This window comes from Sinocyclocheilus anshuiensis, unplaced genomic scaffold, assembly GCF_001515605.1.
Source record: "Sinocyclocheilus anshuiensis isolate Anshui unplaced genomic scaffold, SAMN03320099.WGS_v1.1 scaffold1137, whole genome shotgun sequence".
NCBI classification, from domain to species: domain Eukaryota; kingdom Metazoa; phylum Chordata; class Actinopteri; order Cypriniformes; family Cyprinidae; genus Sinocyclocheilus; species Sinocyclocheilus anshuiensis.
Genome location: NW_015558597.1, coordinates 276,708 through 280,059, shown reverse-complemented (window position 1 = coordinate 280,059; position 3,352 = coordinate 276,708). Strand labels below are relative to the sequence as shown.

The window sequence follows — 3,352 nt, the reverse complement described above, 5'->3', positions numbered from 1 at the left end:
CCTTCTGTTTAGGTTTTTTGGGGGGCCCCCCCCCCCCCTTATTTTATTACACCCTACATCACTCTGGCGGATTACGAGTTTATTAGTGATCGGGGAAGGAATCGAATGGATTGGATAAAGAAAGCAGCTGCGCTTTTGGCTGTAATCATTGTGTTTTGGTACAACGAGGTTTGAATCACTTGTTTTGGTCCGTTTTCTCAAATCACATGCCACAATTATTACACACAAAGTCAGTAGAATAGGGGTTCCTTTCAGGCAGTTTGAACACATTTGACCACATGAATGATTGTCTGCACTATGAAAGCAATCTGGTGTGTTTTCAGCTACCTCTGGAATTGGCCACGGAAGTGAACACGCTCAAAAACATGTAGACCCCATTTACACCTGTATTTAGCGTCATCCACTTCTGATCGAAGTAGCATCTTAATGCCAGGTATGAACAGGGCTTAAGGTTCTTGTCAGCCTATCATCATTTCAGTGGTAGGTTATGGTTTTTAAAAGGAATGTTGTTCCTGGACCATACAAAGCATGTTGTACTTTGACAAATCCCATTGTGCACCATTTCCATTGTCAAGTGCATCTAGAGTACCATCAAACATGACAATGAGATAACTATAAATGTATGTTATAAATAAAAACGAAAACTGCTTTGCTTACTGTTTGTGGTATAGTTGACCTGCCTGGGTTCTCCAGGTTCCAAGAGAGCATTAAGTGAAGACACTGAGATTTGGTATGAAGAACAGGGTGAAATATTCTGCACATCCAATGTGGTGCCAAACACAGTGTTTGAATATACTGTAGTGTGTAGGGAATTCCAATTCTTGACCGTAACTTGGTAGACTAGAACCTTGTCCACAGGTTGCCAACTGATGTGGGCAGACTGGGGCCCCATTTGTAGTACTGTAATCACCGCTGGTGGCTGTATCACTGAGAGTCAAGACATTGACAAATGGGAGTTAGCATCTATCTGCGTAAAGGTAAGGATAACTTTCAATTTGATTTTTTCAGACTGATCGAAACGGTAACGTTTACTTACATGTAGTGACGGTGCGTACTCTGCTTCTTGCTCCTAGACCTCCAGCATTAGACGTGACCACATAACAGTCGTATGTAGTAGCCGGTCGAAGATTTCTAACCACTGCACTATTATTTGTTAAAGAAAAGTTGTAACGCTCCCCAATCACTGTTGAATTTATCAGCAAAAAGTATTGTTGTGCCGTTTGTACCCAGTCCCATTCTAGCGAGATGGCTGTACTTGATAGTGCTTTTGAATAGATTATCTGAGATGTACCCGGTGCTAGAGCAGGAACAAAAGGAAAAGAGTATTATTATCATCATCTGCAGACCGTTTCTTTATGTTGTGTGAAGAAGTTTGAAGAAAGCCATATCAAATTTGATCTGTTATCTATTCATTGTGTAGATATAATTTTTTCCAGTAAAAATTAATTGTGATTTATGGCTTGCATATACTTAAGCACTGAAAAAAAAAAGAAAAGAAAACCACAGCAAATTACCTGTTAATCCTAATCCTGTAGCTGAGCACATAGAAGAATAATTAACAAACGCTTTAAGTATGACTTTGTACCATGTCCCCGTCTTCAAACCAAAGACCTCTTTCATCGACATAGTCCCGGGGACCGATACTACAACTGGACTGGTGTTTGAGTCGTTCACAACCCGAAGATCCAAAATATAATTTGTTATTCCCTGGAGTCTGGTCCATTGAACCAGCAGTGATGAAGCTGTAGGAGAGCTTATAGAAATGATGGTGCATTCTGGAATAGAAAAGGGTCACTCATAAAAGCCATGTTCTGGTACATAATACAGCAATTAATTCATTCTCCAGTCATAAATAAACCTATACAGACTGATGTCTAACGACATATAGGATTTATAAAATAAAAAATGGTAAACAGAAGAATGTTATTTTTTCATACAATATAAATAATGTCAGTATTAACACCACAATTTATAGCTCACTAATCACTAATAATATGTGACCCTGGAGCACAAAAGCAGTCTTAAGTCGCTGGGGTATATTTGTAGCAATAGCCAACAATACATTGTATGGGTCAAAATAATAGATTTTTCTTTTATGCCAAAAATCATTAGGATATTAAGTAAAGATCATGTTCCATGAAGATATTTTGTAAATTTCCGACCGTAAATATATCAAAACCTAATTTTTGATTAGTAATATGCATTGCTAAGAACTTCATTTGGACAACTTTAAAGGTGATTTTCTCAATATTTAGATTTTTTTTGCACCCTCAGATTCCAGATTTTCAAATATTGTCCTATCCTAACAAACCATACATCAATGGAAAGCCTATTTGTTCAGCTTTCAGATGATGTATAAATCTCAATTTCGAAAAATTGACACTTAAGACTGATTTTGTGGTCCAGGGTCACATATTTGTAAGTATAATAATCTGAACTAATTTGAACAAAAGATAGCATAAGAACACGATTATTAGGTTTTGTAAAAATGTGGAATTAAAAGCAAAAGGTGCTATTTAATATCTTGAAATTTCAAATTATGCTGATATGCAAAATCGAAAGATTTTTGTCATATATACCATACGCACACATATGTATTTGTTTTCATATGGATCATAACTCCATCCCACAACGCCCTAGAGCTAATTAACTAGAGCAACTATATTTTAACGTCACTCCTTCATACAAAATTAGGCCTGATAAAAATGTGACCGGACCCCTGAATGACTTGTCCTAAGCCAGCAATGAAACAAACTTGGGGGAAAAAAAAAAATCATTTTCTGGAGAAGTTAGCTTACCTTGTGCCTGAGTAGTCAGTATCTGCCAAAAAATAAGAACAATAAAATAGTAATATTAATAATTATACAAGGATTTTATATTATAGACATGTAATACATTATAAAAAGCATTCATAGATGAATATTTTATTTGAACAGAATTATAAATCTACCTGTGTTAGAGTCACTAAAACTACAACACCTAGTGTCTCCAGCACTCTCATCTTTGACAATACCTGAAATATTACAAATAGTGCTTTACATGGAAGTCAGACACAAAAGGTGTTGTGGATTCTTTTGAGCTATAGAGCAGGAACACCTGTGGCCAATCAGTAGAGGCCCATCCTCTCCTACTTAATTCCCTGAGGAACTGCGAGATATGAGAGGATAACAGAAAAAAAAGTGGGAGGTACAGATGAGAAAAGAAAACTGAGAGAGAGGGTGGAACTGAGAAAAAAAAATGTTGTTGTCACCTATTAGAGTTAGTTAGATTTCATGACCTGGCACTTTAGTTTATCTGAAATCTTTAAAAAACTTTTGTGAAATAAAAACTGTCTGCGAAACGTCTGCTATAG

General features: G+C 36.5%; 1 protein-coding gene across 1 annotated transcript in view; it reads right to left on the bottom strand.

Annotated features, from left to right (window-relative positions):
- The window catches only part of LOC107680061 (uncharacterized), a 45,070-nt gene extending 42,069 nt beyond the window's left edge, over nucleotides 1-3,001 (bottom strand). Inside the window, exons 1-5 of the mRNA XM_016475823.1 lie at nucleotides 2,951-3,001; nucleotides 2,799-2,820; nucleotides 1,515-1,775; nucleotides 1,037-1,297; nucleotides 658-927 (exon numbers count right to left, since the gene is read on the bottom strand). Coding sequence (XP_016331309.1) covers nucleotides 658-927; nucleotides 1,037-1,297; nucleotides 1,515-1,775; nucleotides 2,799-2,820; nucleotides 2,951-3,001 — 865 coding nt within the window. The remainder of the gene's footprint in view (nucleotides 1-657; nucleotides 928-1,036; nucleotides 1,298-1,514; nucleotides 1,776-2,798; nucleotides 2,821-2,950) is intronic.
- Nucleotides 3,002-3,352: the final 351 nt, after the last annotated feature.